Source organism: Electrophorus electricus, chromosome 16 (genome assembly GCF_013358815.1).
Source record: "Electrophorus electricus isolate fEleEle1 chromosome 16, fEleEle1.pri, whole genome shotgun sequence".
Classification (NCBI taxonomy): domain Eukaryota; kingdom Metazoa; phylum Chordata; class Actinopteri; order Gymnotiformes; family Gymnotidae; genus Electrophorus; species Electrophorus electricus.
The window spans coordinates 10539114-10558594 of record NC_049550.1 but is presented as its reverse complement, the minus strand read 5'-3'; the positions used below and the strand labels follow the sequence as shown (position 1 = coordinate 10558594).

Sequence of the window (19481 nt, the reverse complement as noted above, 5' to 3'; positions counted from 1 at the left end):
CTATGAGCAGAATGGGATCACACGCTTAAGGGTGTAACTTCATCTGGTCTCCATTTTTACAGCAGCACTATTCCCTGGGCAGAAGGACAGACACATACATCCATGCACACACACCCACACCCACACACACACAAGATTACATAACCCTGAAGCAATACGAGCAGACTGCAAGCCACAGTATGCTTGCGCAAACATCCAGCACTCCCATTCATTCTCATGCTCACAGTCACTCACTCAGGCTGAGTGTGAAACGCAGCAGGGGTGATAAAGTGCGCTGGGAGTGTTCCAGAGCTGTGGATCGCTGCACTGTGTAAACACCCACTCCTCTCGCACATCCCCCACTTTGTCTCATGTTCTTTCTCCCTATAACTCATTTTTCTCTCCCATCATTCACTCCTCTGTCAGCACCCTCCACCAATACTACCCCTTTATGCTTGCCATGGTGTTCTTCACAGGCCATCAGTGTCTAACTTGTATGAGTAGGCTACTTCTGCTCAACTTTAGTCATCTTAATCTCTTGTACATACATACAAAACTCTAGGCAGCCAGTCATTTTAGCTCTCTTCGGCTTCTGTCTCATTCTGCAACTGCATATCTCTTTCTCAGCTGCTTGCCCCTTGGGGAGCTAGTATATCAGAAGTGTCTTGCAAACACACATCTCATAATGGCGTAATTGCAGTAATAGGAGCAGTAGCATGTGACTTGTCTGTGATTAAGCCAAGCGCATTAATCTCTACGCCTGTATGAGAAAACAGATGGTTATTCGTTTTAGGGCTATGCTAATGCACTCTGAACTCTGTAAACAGATACATACACACTTATAAATGCCTAGGTGGGCAACCAACAGGGCCAATGCAGACCAGTGATTCTAGGGCAAAGCTCTGAGAGCAGTCTTCATGTCATTTTGATAATGACAGTCATGACCTTCAGCAGGGCCTTTAGTAGCTGTTACTGAACAGGTGCCAGGGCTGGAACTGAGAACTGAGTTTTAGGGGACTAGAGGTGTCCAACACATCTATTAAACATCTATTAAAGACTGATGAGCAATTTTGTGCATGTTTTTGGAGCTGTTGATGTGTGTTATGAATTGTTTGTTTGCTTTTTATTGGACACCAAGTGTCACAACAGCTAGAGTTTCACTCCAGCCTGGCAAAATTGCCAAGTCATTTACAGCATTGTCCAGAACAACTTACAACAGGGTTTAGTTGTCTCCATGGAAGAAAACCTGAGTCTGAGGGTACCTTTATACTAGAACCCTGTCAGAGGGAATACATACAAAGAAAGTACATACGAGAAGGTTATTAAGTAAATAAGTGGATGATTATTGATTCAAGTGCCTTGAAGTGGCTGTGGTTTGTTCAAGTGCTTCTTGATACCTCCTGGAGGGTATCACTCAGATTACTGTCAAAATCATCACATTTATTCATTATTAAGAGTAAAATCAGAATAGTGTACCTAGACCTCGCAAGCATTTTAGAGTAGCTGAACTGATCTAGGATCAGTGTTCCTGGGTAATAAGACTGTATTTATTGGGATAAGCATAATTCTTACTCTGCATCATATTGTCAAAAGTTGAAGAACAGCAGTAGTCTTTAATATACTAATATGCTATAATATTCTAATATACTAATAGATGCTTCCCATAAAAATACCAAATACCAAATGTTGGAAGCTTTGTAAATTTTAAATGTATAAAATAAAACATATATATTTTATTATATATTTTATTTTCAGGACTACATTTGCTCAATAATGCATTTAGTGCAAATATCAGCTTCAGAAAAAATTGTAAAATTATATCTGTATGATTAACTTCAACTTTTACAATTGTGCAATGAGATTATGAGTGAATGCAGCAGTTCAGTGAAATGTACCCATTTCATGTCATCACCAAATAAAAGCAGATTATTCTCTCCTATAATTTATTAAAGCCAGCTGCATGCTTTGTTCCTTGCCTCATTGCAACCACCTTAAACTGCCAAATGGCTTTCAGCTGCTTTCCAGAATCCCTCAGACTTCATATTTTTATCAGATGGATACCTTTCTAAAGCTCAACCACCAGCCCTTCTAGAGATTAGAAGTATTTTGTTTAAATAGAAATAAAAGTAGTCTATCCAAAATCCAGTTGTATTGTGTGTCATATATTTCATGTTATGTCATGTTGGTAGCCATTAAGAGGGAAGTGTAACTTTCTATGAACTGAGAGTTGACATGACCATGATCATGAAAGACTTCAGAGACAGTGGGTGCTAACAGCCCCCCTCCCTCCCCAGCACACCAGAGATGAACAGATGAAGCAACATTCAAGTTTTTCAAGGCTTTTAGGTTTTAAGGTAAAGACTTATAGTTTTCAGGATCAGTCAGATCATGTCAGAGTCAGAGAGCCATTTGGTTTTGGTTATTCTAGATAACCAATCTAGATATTCTAGATGGTTATTGAATGGTCCACTGCTACACCATCTAGATATTCTAGATGGTTATTCAATGGTCCACTGCTACATCATCAGCTGGGACCCAGGGATGTAGCGTGACTCCTTCCAGATGTTGCTCTGCCCACAGTGGCTGGTCTTTCTCTTGCACTGGCAGCAGCGGCGGTACTGCTCACACTGGTCCAGTAGCAGTCTGCTCCCCGCCCTGACCACACAAACACATTTAATCAGGACCTAATTATAATTGAATATATAATTAAAATCAAAGACACCGGTACTGAAGACCAACTAACACAATGACAGATACACCCAGAGTGGATGGATGCTCCATGACACACGCCTTCTCAGGAGTCTTTTGAGCTCTCCCGTCATGTATCTTCTGTTATCACGTTTCTCAGGATTTCTCATCCATGTTTCTGAATGCCTCACCTGAGGAATGCTCTCTCCTCCTGGTCCTGGAGACACTTCTGGTTAGCACTGTGGCTCCATGACTCCTCCAGCGAGGCCCGCAGGTTCCGGAGCCTCTCGTAGCGGCTGACCCGGTCGGCGATCAGCCTGTAAAAGGTGGAAGCGAAGCAAGATGAAATGGATCTCACAGCTGTAACTTCTAAGGACTTACGCAGGCGGAGGGATCTGAACAGTCAGATGAGGACTGAGATCTGGGTTTTTGCTACGACTTCATCTGCTTGAAGTGCAGCACAATTACCCTTGATTGTAACAATTCCCTCAAATTCGCCATGGGACTCAGTTAGTAAGAAAGAGTAGACACAATCTCTCTCTGATGAGTAATTACCTCATTTATCTGTTTGCGCAGGAAAAGTGGGCCTCTGATCAATATGAACAGCAATGACAGCTGGCTCAGAACACACTCAAAGACACTGAGGTTCATTTGATACAGTGCAACACATGCAAATATGTCAGAGAAAAGACAAAAAGCTCACTGTAGCACCAGAATTGATCCTGGCCCTTAAATATGTGCACATTGGCCAACGATTCAGTTTCCACTATGTTTATGTGAAGAGTCCCCTTCCAAGAATATGTCAGAACAATGGGTTCCAGGGAAGTATTTTTTTTTTTAGGTGGAATGGCTCATGCAGTGAGAAGGGCTGTTGATTTTCCCTAATGAATGCACACACTCTGGAAGAATTTTATTTGCACCAAGGTTACAATACAAATGAATGTGAACACAATGTGAACCTGCCAGGGAGGAGCCCAGGCCAAACCAATTACATTCCAGACTGTATGTGCGCCGTGTGCACTCACATATGACATGAACTTGCTTTTCCTGGTGGCCTAATAATATAATAAGTGCGCACATAGGCGATGCATTGATGCAGCCATTCCCATAGCCCGCCATGTGCTCTGCACATTTCTGGCTGTTCACCACACCAGTACATCCAGTGCAGCACATGCTTTTGGCTGAGTGCTGCACGAGCTGGATCAGAGCAGAACAGCAAAAATGGCAAACTTCCTTCAGACGCCCTCTTTAAGTTCCCAAACCTTGAAAATATGTACTGCTGTCATACAGCATGGCATATAATTGCCAGGTACATCAAACCTACTCGTCTTTGATCAATTATTCATGTTCCTGTTCATAGACAGAGCTTATTACAGACACTAGGTCTGGTTGATACATTTGAACTCTAGTTGAACTACAATACTTTATATAAAAGGGGTTTCCTTGCAAAAATCCACACAGCATTAATATTACACAACCAAGGCTGATACAAAATAAGGTTGTGAAACAAAACAAAAGATTAATGAGGCATCAGCTATTCTGAATGCTTTAAATAAAATCCCCCTTCATAAAGTATTTATGTCATATTTGCTCTTTTCTTATTGAGCGCAAACAGAATTGCATATAAAATGGGACAGCGAGTGCTTCACTGTGCATTAAATGCATGTTACTTGAGCGTTATATGAGCGTTATGCTCTCACGCCGTGTTGTTCACTCACTCCTTGCGGCAGCGCTGCAGCATGTCTCGCTCCCTCCTGTGCTGGTCGAGGTGCTCACACAGTGCCAGTCTCTTCCTGGCACTGACCGCTGCCAGCTGCTCGCCATAGGTTGCTCGTGCCCTCTGCCACTGCTTGGCCTGTGCAGAATGGATATCATCTTGCACGCCAAACACAGGGCCATCCGAGTCGGGCTGCCGCGCGGGGATCCCCATGCTCCGGTTCTCCAGCTGAGGTGAGAGCACACAGAGCCCCCCACACACACACACACTTAGCTGATGCTCACTTTGAAGTGACTCATCTTGGCCAAGTGCAGACAGCATACCTGAGGTAACTCAATAAGTGCCTGTGCCCTCAAGTGCAATGGTATTAGTCACCCTTGAACTCTTGAGTCAAAGCTAAGACCCCACATTTAAAGATTACTGAGTGATTAGATTAGAGGAACATTTACAGAATGTTATAGCATCACTCTTATTGATTTTATTGCCTTTTGGAAGTCCCTGTGCATTAGACAGATGAATTAAACTGAATTAGACAGATGAATCAGCATTTGCTGGATGTCCTATTGTTGTTTCTTCAGTTATCTTGCTTTCAGTTAACTTAATTTGTAACACCCTCTGCCTCTGTCACCTTCTGCCTCAGCCTCTCCCTCCCTCCTTCTCTCTCTCTGCCGTCTTTCTCTCCCGCTCTGCTTCTAACTTGCTCTCCCCCTCTGACACCCTCTCCTACTCCTTCTGCCTTTCTCCCTCCTTCCTGTCGATCTCTCTCTTTTATTTAAACCCTGACTCTCCAAAGCTAACTGAACTTCATGTCATTCTAAATATAAAATATATGTACAACACTCCACACAGATCATCTCTCCATCACACAGACCATATTTCCATCACAGTCCACATATCCATCACACAGACCATAGCTCCATCACAAAGTTATATCTCCATCACACAGACCACATCTCCTTTGTTATGCTCATTCTCCTACTTGGGCACTCAGGGCCTTCTGGAGGATCTTGACATTGCTCTTTTTCTGGTGAAGTTCCTGAGACCTCTGCTTAGTGATCCTGAGAAACACATGTCATTTGTTAGATTGCAACCCCTTTCAAAAGCTCCCACCCACACCCTCTCTCACACTCTTACTCGTCTGTGATCTGAACCTGGTGCAGCCGCTCAATCAGGTCCTGGTCTTGGCGGCTGTGTGTGCAATGCTGCCTCCTACTGGCCACCTGTTCCATCAGCTCCTGCATGTAATGCCTCTGCATTGGGAGCCTAGGTGGAGTGACCAGGCGATCCCTGAAGATGTACGAGTCCTGACAGTGTGTGTGTGTGGGGGGGGGGACGGACGACATTACGTATGATAATAACATGGATTAATTCCAGCATTCTCCTGAAGGAAAATACTTGGCATGTTTAACATGGAAACTACCACAAAAAGAGAGAAAGAAACCAGAAAAACAAAAACAAAACCAGAAAAAAAGCAATAAAGGCAAGAAAATTTGCAGTGTATCAATATTTAGCTAGAGAATTGCATGTGTATGTGTGTTTAGGGTTGAACTGACTCACCTCAACCTGGGAGGGCTTTTCTGCCTTCTTTGCTCTCAGTGCTTCAGTGATCCCCAGATTAAAAGCTGCCATTTTCTTACTGTCCTCCCGCTTCTGCTCCTCTCTAGCCTATCAGTTCCACAGAGTCACCACGAAGACATGGAAGTGCTTGTGTGCGTGTGTGTATATGCATGTTAGTATGCATGTATATTGAGGCAACTCTCTGTTGGAGTGTGTGTGTGTGTGTGTGTGTGTGTGTGTGTGCAGACCCACCTGTTCTCTTTGTAGGAATTGCTCCACTCTCTGTTGCTCACTGAACAGCAGGGCTTTCTCCTCCTCCTGCTCCTCCCGTCGCCTCTCCTCCGCCAGATACAGGGGTATGTTACGCTGGGCTCGCTGCATACATAGATAACAGAGCTCCTACAAAATCACACACACACAAACACACACACACACACACACACACAGATAAATCACATACAGTGAACTGTCCAAATATAATATGGACATCTCAAGAACGATAACATTTGTACATGTCACAGGCTCAACCAGAAGGTGCTCTAAGTGCTCTAAACAGCACTAGAGTATTTGAGCTGCCAGCTATAGGAGGACCTTGTAGGGCTGGGTCACAATGAGCAGAATATTTACGTTCCATAGATAAAAAAAAAATACATTTAATTATTTTATTTTTTTTTAATGTAATCAAGGTTTACCTGTCCGGCTCGGGAGTGGTTGGTGCAGATCAGATTAAGGCGGGTATCTGGCCCTTTCACTTCCTCTTTGTCAACATCGCCCTCTGGTGGTTGATGGGACATAGCATGCCTAAAAACAAAAAGCATTTCTATCAGGTTATATGCTATTAGATGAGTGATGGAGTGAGTGCAGTTCATGCAGTGACATGCATTTAGCTTTGTAGAAAGAGAGAGAGAGAGAGAGAGAGAGAGAGAGAGAGAGAGAGAGAGAGAGAGAGAGAGAGAGAGAGAGAGAGGAAAGGTTCTCCTTCATTCATCCTCATGAGTCACAACTAAGAAGCATGTGAAGACAAACAAATGCATCAAGCATGCACTCACATGCTGGACAAAAACAAATAAATGCAAAATATATATTTCTTCAAAGAAAGCAGTGCCCACTATGAACTCTGAACACTGGATGTGGTTTCTCTCATGTTTTTTTCAAAGTTTTTTTTATTTTTAAATGGCATCAATATTACATGAGTCCTGTGAATCCTGAGCACTAGTGAATGGAAGTCATTGTGACAGCATGTACCCCACTGAGTGGTAATTTAAATCCATGCAGTGTCCCTTCTCTGAGAACCAACACAGCTCATCTTGGCAGTGAGAGCTATCAAACGTCTCTGTAATGTTCCCTTTTCCTACTGTGATATGGAAACGTGCTGATAGACAGTAGTGTTCCCTGCAAGGTTTTGGGTTTCAGTGCTGGTAGGGGTAGCTCTTTTTACACTGATCTGGGATCAGAGTTGTTTTTTCCTCCTTAAATGTTTGTTGCTAGTTTGGCAATAGGTGTTGAGGCTTTGGGTCAATCTAAAAGTGGCATCTAGAGAGGGCTTTGGTTAGTCAAGCCCTGCTGAACTCAGGTGGCTATGTGGGGGCCCACTGTAGCTGTGAGAGGCTGGTTTGATGACAGTTGAACACCAGAACCCCAAGCCCACATGCAGAGTCTGCATGACTGATGTAGATACCTAAGGCATGCAAGATAGTCTCGCATTCACACCTTCTCACTGACTGGAGCTTAAGCCAGTTTATTTATGTGGCTGCAGGCTTTTTTATCACTTCCTGTACACTTACACTAATAACCAAGTCTAATTTACCTTTCCACAATATCTGATGGACCCTTGGCCTCTGGGTCATTTGTAGTGTTGACTGTGGTTGTTTTGGCTGTAGGTGGCCTGGACTTGGGTTGTGCTAAGAGCTTGGTCTCTAAAACACAACACCACAAAATAAGTAGTTCAAAGGCTTGCTGTTGTTTCTGGACCTTAAAGTCTTAAGTGCTGTTCAGAAGAAGGCCTCATTAGGGGCCAGCATTTCCTGGAATGAGTTCTACATGTATTTTCTCACTTCTCCCTTTCTCTTTCTCTCCGTCACAAGGCTCAGCTGCTGGGGTGAAGCCCTCATTCCCTTCTTCAGGTGAATTGACTGAGGAGAACTTGGGGAGCAAGACGGCATTTCTGGTTGCTGGTCGCTGGAGGCTTGAGAGTCTCCCTGAGACTACAGAGATGCTTGTTCCAGGTCTCTGAAAAACAACCTCTTGGTCTTACTCAGATGCTACTTGTGAGGCTGTAGGAGTGAATCAGGCTGTAATAATGTGCCATGATTTCATGTTAACCGATGAGTTTATCCCTTGCGTTCTAATCCCCTACCAACACCCATAGCATGCACACAACTGACAACTGCCTAATTTTTCTGATTATCTAGGCACATACAGAACCATATCTATTTCCATGTATTCAAAGTTATTACATATGCAATTGCTGTGAGATATTGAATATTTAAGCCACAAGCCACCTTACGCATATACAGACCAGGATGACACAGTTCCTGCTTATAATATAAAAAACCTGACATGCAACTCACGTTGGTCAGAGCCCACAGAAGCGTCCCGGTTCCATCCATGGCGGAGATGAAGTCCTGGTGGAACCTCATCTTGACCTTCCTGTGTTGAAAGGTAAGAATGCCGATGCCTTGGAAGGTAAGCAGGACGGTGCGGAGCGTGGACACGGCACGGAGCAGCAGGAGGAGTGTCTCCCGCACGCAGCCCTCCACGCTGTCCCGGTCAAAAGGGCTCTCTGCCGACACGGCTGCGAAGTTGAGCGGCACCACCGGCACGTCCCCTGCTGTGACCGTCACAGAGGGTAGGTCCTGTTAGCATGCTAGAGGAGCCCTCTAGTGGTCGCCTGTCCTATTCCCTTAGCAAGCAGGCTGCTTGCACATGGATCGGACAGGCCTTGGCACTACAGGGATTAGTGTTTTCGCTACTACAACTTGCATGAGGACTCATCTTGTTAGCTATGTACTGAGCCCTATGGGTGCTGAACTGAGTGTATTAGAGGAGGGACAACACTAATCTCTGCTGTGCTGTGGCCCTCCAGAAATGCAGCTGGATTCAACTCTTAACATGACCGTTTTAAAAACAATACACAAAAAACACCTGAAATAATACTTTTTCCCCCCCTTTCTGGCTATGCTAGAAAGATGAAGTTGGCCAACTTTGCTGAATTATTGTGATATTTTCATTGAATATCTTTGGAAAAAGGTGTTTCACTTAAACATGCCACAATGGCTGTCTCACTTGTAGTTGCCATTGAAATTTCACTGGCTAAGGTAGCATGAGTGACATTTTACTAATAATGCAGTAGACTGCTGAGAAGGACCCGTCTCTATACTGAAATTCATATTCATTTTGCTAATAGACGTACATTACAAAACCCTACAAAATATCCTCAGAAGGAATAATTAGGCACATACACATCAGTAATTCCCTGTGGCCATATTAATGAGCAATTTTGGTTGGCGCCACTCTCCATTAAAATTGTGTCCTATTACAAGAATGTATGAAGTAGCCTATAGCAATGGGTTGATATATAAGCTAATATATATTTGAATGGGAAACTGGAACGTGGCCATCCTCAGATTTACACGTAGCACTATAGATGTAGGATCCAAAGAGGTGGCTTGAAGAAATGTGTCCTGAAACAATCCTTTTTGTACACTAGCTACATTATCTTTGAACAATGAAATCAGAACGCTTACTGATTCACAGCTCTAAAATGAGTTGATTTAAGTGTATAGGCCATAGTCATTTTAGCACAAAAAGTAGCAAACAATATTTATGCAAATGATTAATTACTTTTTGTAGGTTGATATGAGATGAAGAATCTAATTACGTTGTACTTCTCAAACCTGTTTATGCTCCATAGAGTGCCCCACCTGGAGGCAGCCATGTTTAAAATAGATTTAGTACAGAATCTCCCGGCCACTAGGTGTCAATATAGTGGCTGTTTGATAATGTGAACAAGAATAATTGGAAAATCTTCTTATTGTTCCTTTATAGACTGGTACTTTAATATGTGGTCTACTGACCTACGGCAAGAGGTTTGGTCTGATTGAGGCAGTAGGACTGACAGAGTTTCTCGGATAAAAGAAAGACCGGTCGCTGGATGAGGATGTATTTGTTGCCCACTTCCAGCTTCTGCTGGGAAAAGGTGAATGATCCAAGACCAGGAATGCACACCCCCTAAAACAAACCGATAACCACGATTATTTTCCAAACAGGCTTATATATTGCATTTTCGCCTATTAACTGCAAGACTCTGAAAAATAATATTAAAAGTACTTGTAAGCACTGATTGATATTTAATATAAATTTTAAGTGCGGATGGTACTAGTGACCAACAGTAAAACGAGATGCCGATACAACCCGTCAAGTTCTTATAACTTAGATGTTATGTCCATTCAGCAGAATATCCTCACCTTTTGCATGGACATCTGTCGCTCGATAAATGACGACACGTTTGTCCAAATTTTAACCACATCTGTATATATATATATATTAAAAAAACATCTTGCTCATGGCAATTCTTCCTTTTGATATAGCACGTCTTCTTTTCAAACTTATGGAAGTAGTTAATTTAGTACTCGTACATCAAAAAGTATACTTAACTGTTTAACATGTAAAACTACTAGAGGCCATTACCGTTTTCGGACAACTGGGAGAGAGTTGGGTAGGCGTTCCTCTCTGCCCCCGAAACCACGGAAAGCAGTGTGGTCATAGTGCAAAAGAGGCCAACAGTTGTGAAAAAAACAATAAACAGAAACTACTTTTAAAGTTTCTGGTTATTTTTCCTTAATATAATTGACTTTTCACATGGTAATCTCCAGCCACTACGTCGAAAAATCTGGATGGGCAGTGCGCACCTTCACAAAGCAACTCGCTGGGGTTGCTATGGGACGATGTTGCTATGCGACGTACCTCCTGCATTGTTACAGTTTCTTTAGGGGACAGTGTCATTGTAACATCACACGGTAATATTTTCAACCGTACACAATGGGAATAGACTAGGTCGGAAAAACTATGCAGTTCGCTGCGGATTCACCCGACAGCTTCAAACATTTGAAACAGCATATTCAGTACTTTACAAGAGTAATAATTTTCTTAGGAATCATCAGTTCACACAACCAACAACTTATCAAATTAACTGTTACCTTTTCGGTTTGCTTAACTATATACCTAAACAGTGAGCCTTCATTTGCTTAGTGATGAAGTGAGAATGATTCCCATGCTAACATTCCCATGCTAGCATTTTTGTCCAAGATAAAATAAATAAATAAATAAAACCCCCCAAAAACTTATAGAAACAAAAAATTGCAATACACCGATTTAATATGCTGTTACATTTCAATGTGGTCTGAAGTTCTGAAACATCCGATTGCAAATCTGCTGGAAAAAAATATCCAAAAGCACTTCAATAATATTGTGTGTTTGCGGTTCAGCAATGGCTATAAAAATGTTTTAAGCTATCGTGTTAACGGTACATCACAAAATGGCTTTCACATTTTAGTGTACGGTAATAACCTATTGCCCATCAGGAGTTCCATGTAAGCCTGGATTGAATGCATGTCAGTGAATTTCTGCTCTTCTGTTAGCTAGTCATTCAGTTAACAAAACACATCATGTCTTCCAGAAGTTTGGATTCTGCACCATTCGTCTCTGAAAGTTTTCATACCTGAAAAGGGAGGAAAAAACATTAATCCAATGTCAATTTGGGAACATGGATATTCAAGGCATACACAGATTATTTGTTATATTAGTATATATTAACTAGTAACTTTACTATAGTAAATAATCCAACAGTGTTTCCCACAGAATTTGATTACATTTGTGGTGATAGCTGTCTGGTGAAGGGCAGGGGGTTGTGGTGCTTGCTAGAGTGGTATGTACACAATGCAAGCCTCAATAATCCAACTGTATTCTAACATTATTTTAGCTATCCTAACTAGCTAGGTTCCTTACATGCTTTCTAATAACTTCTTTTGAACAATCTGCTCTCTGAAACAATCAATATTGTGTTAAGATAGACCAATTTATCAGGGTTAACTTGAATGCATCAGTTTTGGACAAAACTACAATGCTTCCTCCCAAGTGTTTTGATACAAAGTGTGGACGGACAACAAGGGCTACTCACATGCAAGTATACTGACAATGTGTTTGTGTGTGAGTGAGTGAGAACAGGGCAAGCAAGAGCTGAGCAAATCAATGTGCTGCACACAGCTCTACAATGACATAAGCTTTACCCATCTTAAATAGAAAGAAAAAGAAAGAAAAGCAATACGTGGCAGTCAATGATATTGTGGCAGGTAATTACAAATAAATCAAGGCCAAGTGAAAGGGTGAGGAAACCTCCTTGGCAGTATTCTGTGGTAACCAGTTTTAACATAAGACTCACCACTTAAGAATGGAGCTGGCAGGAACATACATTTCTGAGGGGTTTGGTGTCATCTGAGACTGCAATTGGGCAAAGGAGGAGGTGTAGTTGTATAGACTCTCTAGCATCTTCTGAGTGAACTGTCAGGGGTAGCACAAAGAAAGTTAAGAGTAACATGAGACATTTTGTTTTAGACGGCATTTCTCTACCAATTATTAAGCACTGAGCACCGATTTAGCCTAGTTTACATTTATGGCATTCAGCTGATGCTTTTAACCAAAGCAATGTACAATTATGACTGAGTACAACTTGCACAATTGAGGGTTAAAGGCCTTGCTCAGGGGCCCAACAGTGGCAACTTGGCAGTGGTGACACTTGAACCAGCAACCTTTCGATTACAGGTCTGCCTAGTCTTGTAATAAATTATGTTAATTGTGATTCACTATATATAACCAATTTTTAATCTACATTTAGGGCTAATCTTAGTCTGCTGAACCAGATCAAAAATATTTAATGTGTGTTCTGTTATTGCCGCTTACTGCTTTACCTGTGTGAAAGAATCCATGATGGAGACAGCCGCGTTAGAGACTGGTGTCTGCTGAGCCAGCTGGTCAAGGGTCTCCACAGAAACGCCCACCTGGGCTACTGATGGGGCTTGAGGAGCTGCCATCATGCCAAATGGATGAGCTCCACCCTCACCTTTACAAGGCAGTGATGTGTAGGGGAGTAAACTTCGCCAGGTAGGTAAAAAAAACATTTGATCTTACCACGGACAGACAGATATCAGACAGAGAAAAAAAAGAACAACAACCTACCAGCTTTTAAGCCAGATATTTTAAATATGGCACTTGGTTTTTCGTTGGTTATGAAGCCGAGGAGTTGCCACACCTGCCCAACGTTGGGGTCAGGGAAGGAAAAATAGACGGCACCGCCCATGCCTGCAGGGAAAGGCACTGTTCCCAACATGAAGACAACGACGTGGTTCACATTTTCATAGTCTGGCAGGTTGAAGACAAATTTGTCGCTCGCAACTTGCTGAGCGTCTGTCTGAACCTATAGTGGACAAGTGGCATGAATACCATAGTGAAATTAAACAAAGTGCAGGTTGTTTGCACGTTGGAGTACAACTTTCGTCAAAACGATTCGAGATTTTCCAGTAAAGACCATCATAAACTAGTTAGCTAGTCAGCTACAGACCCCATCGTTTGAGCTAGCTAGGTTGAAGCTCAGTTAGCTAATTGGCTAACTAGCCTGTTAGCACAGCTAACTATTCATTTTAAACTACTTATCTAATATCTAATTCTGGAGTCGCCGTAAACGTTAAGACGTTGGCCTGGGAAGCTCACACTATGTTGACACCAATTGGTCAACATTGATTACTTACCAGTCTGCCTGCAACTAGACAGCCAAACATGATCAATACTGTTAGGTTAGTTAAGTGAAAACTTATTCAGTTAGCAGGTTAGCTCGTTTGCTACCTAAATAACTATTTTAGTTATTTTAGAAATACGTGAATATCTTCAGACATTATTTTATAGCCGAGCTAAAACATTTTCACTAGTTATTGATATCTGCTTTTAACAGTCACTGGCATATGTTCGCATAATACTGAATATTTTGCGGTTGCTAGAAACTTCGAATCGACAGAAAGCACATGATAGGCTAGTTTCCGATGTGTATTGACCCCGGAAACAAAACATAGGAGCGTGTTTTACCAAGTGGTATTTTTAGTGAATATTTGAAAAAGTACTGGATAATTAACTGTATTGTATAATTTAATAAGGAAATAAATGTGACGATAAGAAAAAAACCTACGTTTCGTTCCATAGTTTTTTCTCTGTAAGGTTTCGATTACGTTTAAGTGATTGCAACAAAACTATTTACGTTCTTCCAAAAGATACAGAACGTCATATTAACAAAACAAGGGAAACTGTTAAAAAATAGGTATTTATTAAAGACAGAAAAGGTGACAAAAAAGCAGAGGTGCAACACATCTGAGGTAACCTAACTTAAATAAATGGAAGCACTTTACTTGCCCCAGTTAATGTTTTCAGGAGATATACATGTGTAGATTAGTATCCAAGACTTCGTCAGAGAACAGTTTTGATTATCCTCAAAGCAATTTCCGAAGAGAAAAAGGGGAATTATGCAATGCCAGGAACTGCCTGATATTGGGGAATGGTCACTGATAGGGGGCACCACATTGAGCAGCTTCCACAGCCTAAGGATATTGGACACAATGAGCATCCATTGTCCAAGCTCCTCGGCCAGCAGGACCCCCCCATGTGAAGAGCAGTAATTTCAACCCGTTTCAGGAATGATGACTCATCAGCGTAGTCTGTCCCAGCGCCAGATAGAGGCATCGTCACACACAGCTATGAGAATACTGCTGTCCCTGCTGAAGCTGGTCTGTCTGATAGCTGATGTGCATTTTGGTATGGTGAGGGTGGTGCACCTATAGAATGAGAGAAACAGAAGAAAAACAGACTCCTAAAATAACCTGACAAGAGAAACAGGATTTTGAGTACAAAATGTGGGCAGCCATGTAGGAAAGTGATGAGGAATTATCTTACTTTGCTTTATGAGGGTCTTCTACTTCCAAGTCCCAGACATAGAGTTTCCCGACCTGATTTCCTAGAGCTAACATCTGTAGCAACAGCAATTATGATTACTTGTGTGCACTAAACCCAAGTTGTTCCATAACTGGTAAACAAGTCTTATGTAAAGACTTAAATTCAAGAGTATTGTACTGTGTGTAATCTTTAATAAGCACCTTCTGCCAGAAGTCCATGGAGAAGCGCATGTACCAGATGTCACACTGGCTATAGTCAAAGCGGCCCAAAATAGTCACATTGGACTCATTGGGCTTGATATGGTCAATATCATCTTCCATCTTCCCAGGTTTCCAACACACAATAGCATTTTCACAGGACTAATAATGGGAACAAGATTCGAGGAGAATTAGTGTTAATGGAAGAAGTCTTAAATATCTCAGGATAAATATTATACAATGCATATTACCTTAGACAGGATTAGATCCCCAAGCCAGCGCACACAATCAACATAGTTTCTATGTATATCTCTTGTGGAGAAGTCTGGAAAATGGATCTTCTGAGATACAAAAGGCCTGAAATACAAAAAGAGTTGGACACAATGAGACTGTATCTATACTAAAAACAAAAATCTTTTAAATAACTAAAGTCCCTCAAGTAGAGCATGCAGTCTACCTGTTGGTCTTGCTGGGGTTGTACTCATAAGAACCTCTTATTGCTTTCTGCATTCTCTCCGAGTTGATCCTCCACAACTTGAGAGAGTGATCCATTCCACAGGACATGATCTTCTCACCGAGGAGGTCAAAGTCCTACAGCCAACAGGATGGTTTAGTAACTAGCATAAACATGCGCTGTCCACATTATTCTCCATTTTTCCTGACCTAGAAATGACTGCAACTGAGCTACAGGTAAAGAGAAACTCACTTTGGTGAGCCAAATGAAATTTTTGAACACAAAATGATGGCCTATTCACTGGCACAGCAATTTAAAAAAAAAAACACCAAAAAAACGTCCGTTCGCAAACACTTATTTCATACTTATTTCACTCACCGCACTCAAGACCTCATCTCTGTGGCCCTCCACACCACCAAATATGGCTACGAGAGTGTCCGTCTGAATGTTCCACAGACGCAGTGCATGGTCTGATAAACGAGACCCCAGTTAATGGCCTTTCTGCAACTGCCTCATTTAGTATTAACTGTGGCTGAGATGTCTCCCTACCTTTGCTTACTGACAGCAGAAGATTGGGATCTCTCGGGTGAAATTTGAGCTCATTGATGGCGTTTCCGTGCCCTACATAATGCTGCAAGTGAAGCATAAATAATTATCATCACAATGAAAGCCTAGCATGTACCCAAGCCTAGTTCACAGCCAAGCCTTTCACTGCTACCTTTTAGTTTTTGCTTGGGCATGCTCATGGAGGGAAGCAAACAATAAGTCATAACAGTTTCAACAAAAGTTATATTTACCATGAGCAAACATGTAACCAACTGATGAGCACATGAACACAGAGAGCCTAAACCATTGATGCGCATGCCATCTGACTTACTTTAACGCATTGCATAGTGATGTGGTTGATGATGCGGATAATGCCGCGAGAGCCAGCCACCGCCAAGAGAGGGTGACTGGTGCTGGTGTCATAGGTCCATGCGCAGGTATAGAAGTTCTCATCAGCCTGTAGATCAGTCAAGGAAAAGGGAAGGGGGCTTGGCTTTGGATTTTAAATAAGTCATTGGGCTGTAAATTATATTTCTTCTTGTCCCAGCAACAAAGGTCCACTAAAGTACTGCAATTTGCATCAAGTGGGTTTAACCTAATTGTAAAGAAAATGAATAAGACAAGGATACATCTGCATCTACGTAAGACTGCAGGAGACGAATTTCTCCTTGAGAATGACATTCGTATAAGGTGACCTGTAGAGAAAAAGAATGTACAGTAAAACAACCACATTCAACCCTACTGAGGCAAAGAACAAACGATAGGCTATCTGGGCATACATATGAAGTTTATGTAGGTAGTCTTTGCGAAATGTCCTGATGAACCACACCAGATTGGTGCTCTGTTTCACATCGGGCTGTCAGGCACTTGTGGTAAGCATTTAGTATTTAGGGATTGTAGCATCTAAAAAACTCACTACTTATTAACAATATTCAGACTACTCCAGTTATAATGAGTAATAAAAATTCATATAAATGGCTCAGACACTGTTTAATTTTTTAGCCTTTAGACTAGGCCGAGAGTTTCAGCCACTTACTCTGTTGCTTCCCACTGTGGCAAAGACAAGGGGGTCGCCCTCCTTGCTATGCCAGTTGAACTGGACACCAAACAAAGGCTGGCCATGGTCCTCCTAAAAAGTGTGAAGCATTCAAAAGCATTACAGCAAGATCTTCAAGTGTGGACATGGGATGGATGCACAACAAATGTCCTTTTCAATAAAGTGGAAGCCAAGGCACATCTCTAGGAGGGGCTTGCAGCTACGTCTTACCCTCAGACTGTTAACACACTTGAAGGAGTATTTGCATTTCTTCGACTTCCACTTGCCTTTGCCCCAGCTCTTCCTGCCCGGGGCATTGGCGGTGTTAGTGGGAGTGTCTGGGCGCTCGGCGTTCGTGCCGCTCTCGATGCTTGCAGCATCGTCCTGCAACATGATATTTAATTAGATTTGTTCATGCGTCAACCAGAAATCATTTTTGACATTCTCAGATATTAAGATGATATGCTAAATAATTTGTTTAGCCTGTTGTCATGGTCACATTACAAAACAAATTGGAGATTAATTTATTGCATGCAGTGTGAGACCATTAGTTACTAAATTGTAGTAGTTGTAGTAAATTGTACTAAACTTGCACCTTTGTTTCTTTAATTTTGTGTTGTAATTTTATTATTAATGTCTGAGCCTCATAATTAGCCTAATTTAAGTCATACTATCTTCATGTAAGAAAATGCTCTGTGACAAAAATGCATTTTGCATAAGTATATAAGTCTAACCCTTTGTACTATAGAAAACCTTGAATACTTCTGCGAGCAACATTTTTCAGTTTATTTTTTAATAAAGATCTACTGTTAAATAATTATTAAATTTTGGAAAAATTAAAGTTCATGTTGTCTTAAATTAAAAATACTGGCTGGAACAATCAGTGTAAGTGCCATTTCTATTTTAAAAGAATATGATGACTTAAGGGGGTTGGATATTTTTATAAGTCATGGCAAATACATACTTCATGACAAAAAAAACCCTGAAACTCAGTCGCTTCCATAAAAATTGGAGTAGTTTCTTATCTATGTAAGCCTATTCACAGCTTTATTTAATGTATATCACCAGCTATACTTGCTATCTGATATTATCTCTTTAAAAAAAGAAAATGAGGTTTACCCTGTGTTGGTGTGACATTAAACAGCATTCGTTCTGTACTACCTTATGTCCTTATACGGACAGACAAAATTACTTTTTTTTTTTAAACATATAAATATAGCTCAGCATGCTGGCATACGCGGAAGTGACGTTACAGTTGCACTGACGTGAGCAAATGTGTCCCCATTCTACTCTACAGCCTCACGCGCCTTGAACGCGGTTTGCCCCCTTTTACGTCTCGAGTGTGCATTTCAAAGAGGACCTTCTCGAGGACGTAAGGAGAAAAAAAAATGGACAGGGCCTCTCTCCCAATACAATGGAGTTGTTCGGTTTTTCTTTCCACAAACAGTATTCACAACAAATGCAACAGTAGCGGTGTCGAGGTGCTATCAGTCTGATTAGCCGCTGTGGCTGTAAAACGCACCCACTGGATTAGCCTAGCTAAGCTAAGATAGTTTGCACACTGATACTGAATACGGCCTAGGCGCTATAGCCTAGCTAGGTGTTTTAGCCAGCATCAGATCGCACATCAGGTAAACGAAACAAATGTTTAAACCTTTCATAACCTCTTACCGAAAATGGTTAAGGGACGGTGAGATTATAGTTATCAGGATTCAAAGCTAAATGTCATAAATTACTAACCGGTGATTGAGGCAGATAGCTAGCTAACAAGCTAACAACAGTAGCCAGTCTCAATGAAAACAGAGCACATGCGGTTGTCAAAAGACACGAGAACAGACGAAGATAAAATATAAACCACAAACCTTCAACGCTGATGAAATTATCTAGGTAGGTAATTAACTTGGCACACTTTCGGGTACAGTATTGGGTACTTTAACAATGACAACTTTCAAGTTGGATAGGAGCTAGCTAACGCTACCTTACATCAACAATGGAACAAGCGACTTGAGAAATCTGTCATCGTATTGCTCGACAGGATCACAGTAAAAAGATTCGCTCACGTTTTCGTCTCCAGAAAGGTCAGGGTTACTGTTTTCATCGCTGCTCAGTTTCTGCTTTTTTGCCGGCATTTCGTTTCCCGCCTCGGCATGAGCCTCAGACATCTTCCCCCTCATCTTCTTCCCCGGGTGAACACTGTAGTCACACTGCCAGAAAGCAGGTGGTGCCACACTGTTGCAAAGTGATTCAACGTGCCACTAAATTTTCGTACACTAGGGGGGGGCCTTTTACAAACAATATTTATTCGGTCGAGCTCGC

The 19481-nt window shown here is 41.7% G+C and overlaps 3 protein-coding genes across 3 annotated transcripts; all 3 read right to left on the bottom strand.

The window, feature by feature from the left end:
* Positions 1-1751: 1751 nt before the first annotated feature.
* Positions 1752-11223, bottom strand: LOC113576616 (coiled-coil domain-containing protein 81). Its single transcript, XM_035534517.1, has 14 exons — positions 10631-11223; positions 10408-10469; positions 10018-10171; positions 8512-8771; positions 7996-8170; positions 7749-7857; positions 6634-6742; positions 6194-6340; positions 5942-6049; positions 5519-5688; positions 5364-5442; positions 4386-4612; positions 2859-2984; positions 1752-2634 (listed from the first exon to the last, which is right to left on the bottom strand). Exons 1-14 carry the CDS (start codon positions 10704-10706, stop codon positions 2496-2498), a joined length of 1941 nt encoding a protein of 646 aa, XP_035390410.1. The 5' UTR covers positions 10707-11223; the 3' UTR covers positions 1752-2495.
* A 76-nt stretch (positions 11224-11299) lies between these two features.
* hikeshi (heat shock protein nuclear import factor hikeshi) lies at positions 11300-14051 on the bottom strand. Its single transcript, XM_027008833.2, has 5 exons — positions 13744-14051; positions 13175-13412; positions 12907-13058; positions 12381-12499; positions 11300-11660 (listed from the first exon to the last, which is right to left on the bottom strand). Exons 1-5 carry the CDS (start codon positions 13771-13773, stop codon positions 11606-11608), a joined length of 594 nt encoding a protein of 197 aa, XP_026864634.1. The 5' UTR covers positions 13774-14051; the 3' UTR covers positions 11300-11605.
* Positions 14052-14287: 236 nt separating this feature from the next.
* On the bottom strand, positions 14288-19481 carry eed (embryonic ectoderm development). Its single transcript, XM_027009743.2, has 12 exons — positions 19226-19481; positions 17397-17549; positions 17166-17258; positions 16759-16824; positions 16461-16586; positions 16133-16214; positions 15962-16053; positions 15587-15720; positions 15381-15486; positions 15133-15291; positions 14933-15006; positions 14288-14814 (listed from the first exon to the last, which is right to left on the bottom strand). Exons 1-12 carry the CDS (start codon positions 19337-19339, stop codon positions 14688-14690), a joined length of 1326 nt encoding a protein of 441 aa, XP_026865544.1. The 5' UTR covers positions 19340-19481; the 3' UTR covers positions 14288-14687.